Source organism: Mus pahari, chromosome 19 (genome assembly GCF_900095145.1).
Source record: "Mus pahari chromosome 19, PAHARI_EIJ_v1.1, whole genome shotgun sequence".
Classification (NCBI taxonomy): domain Eukaryota; kingdom Metazoa; phylum Chordata; class Mammalia; order Rodentia; family Muridae; genus Mus; species Mus pahari.
This window is the reverse complement of record NC_034608.1, coordinates 14,332,976-14,334,069: the sequence shown is the minus strand read 5'-3', so window position 1 is coordinate 14,334,069 and position 1,094 is coordinate 14,332,976. Positions and strand designations below refer to the sequence as shown.

Genomic DNA, 1,094 nt, shown 5'->3' with positions numbered 1-1,094 from the left:
GGAAATCCTACCTTCCCAGAGCACTGAGGACACAAGGCAGACTGGGTGCTCAGCCGGGTCTGTGTGTCACAGGGACACGTAGGTAAGTTGGAGGCTCCCTCTTTGATGCTGACAGCCTCATGTCCAGGAGTCAGCAGATGTCAGCCCCTGGATGAGTCNTTATTCTCTGAGGGCATGTCGATGCTTATCAGCCTTGTTGCTTAAGGTCTTGTTGGAGGAGAAACATAAAGAGAGAAAATGTGAGAGAGATGTGGGGCAGCACTGAGAGTGGATGTGACTGAGCAGTGCCATGGACAAAGACCCCACCATACACAGCTCATAGGATTCTGCGAAGTTCTCCTGCCTGAAAGAACACTCAGCTCAGGAGGAGGAAGGACAGCAGAGGCAGGTGCCTTTCAGGAGCTGAAGGTCTCCTCAGAGAAAGGACAGTACAGTGAGAAGAGATATGGAGGTGTCCTCTGAACTTTTCAGCAATGTGGGTACCCCCTGGCAGAGGGTCCTGCTCACAGGTAAGTGTTCCAGCCATCTGANTGTGTGTGGGAAGGGAAGCTCAGAAGCCCAAAGTCTTCTGAAGAGGAGATGTCTAGAGAAGTCTTGGATTTCTGTTTGTAGTCATGGTGGAGATGGTGCAGTGAGGGACAGAGGCTCAGCAGCTGGAAACTGAGCAGACAGGAACTGATCAGGGGAGAGAAAGCCTCATATGTCCCTGTTCGAAGTCAGTCACATTGGCTGCCATGGTCTGAAGGCTGATGTTCCCACCATGAGAGGGTGACTCTCCAAATAGAAATTAAACCTGGGAATGCCGGAGAGATGGCTCAGTGTGTGGAGACATGCCAGTCTGAATTCATTCCTCAGCTCTCCCAGGGTAGATGTAGATACAGGCTACAGCAGGATCTTCTCTGCCCTCCACACGGGTGTTTGTCATGTACCCACAATGTGCACAGTGAGACAGGAGCCTTGCCAAACTCACACATACAATATAGAAATATAAATCACACTTGCACGTAATGATTGTCATTTGCTCCGAACTTAGAAACTATGTAGATGAATCCATGCAGATATCCTTCCTTCCTCCCTCCCTCCCTCCCTCCCTC

The 1,094-nt window shown here is 50.5% G+C and overlaps 1 protein-coding gene across 1 annotated transcript in view; it reads left to right on the top strand.

Moving 5' to 3' along the window:
* The first annotated feature begins 445 nt into the window (after positions 1-445).
* Positions 446-1,094, top strand: part of LOC110336994 (pregnancy-specific glycoprotein 22-like) — a 485,734-nt gene continuing 485,085 nt past the window's right edge. Inside the window, exon 1 of the mRNA XM_021219739.1 lies at positions 446-509. Within this exon, the coding sequence (XP_021075398.1) occupies positions 446-509 (64 nt within the window). The remainder of the gene's footprint in view (positions 510-1,094) is intronic.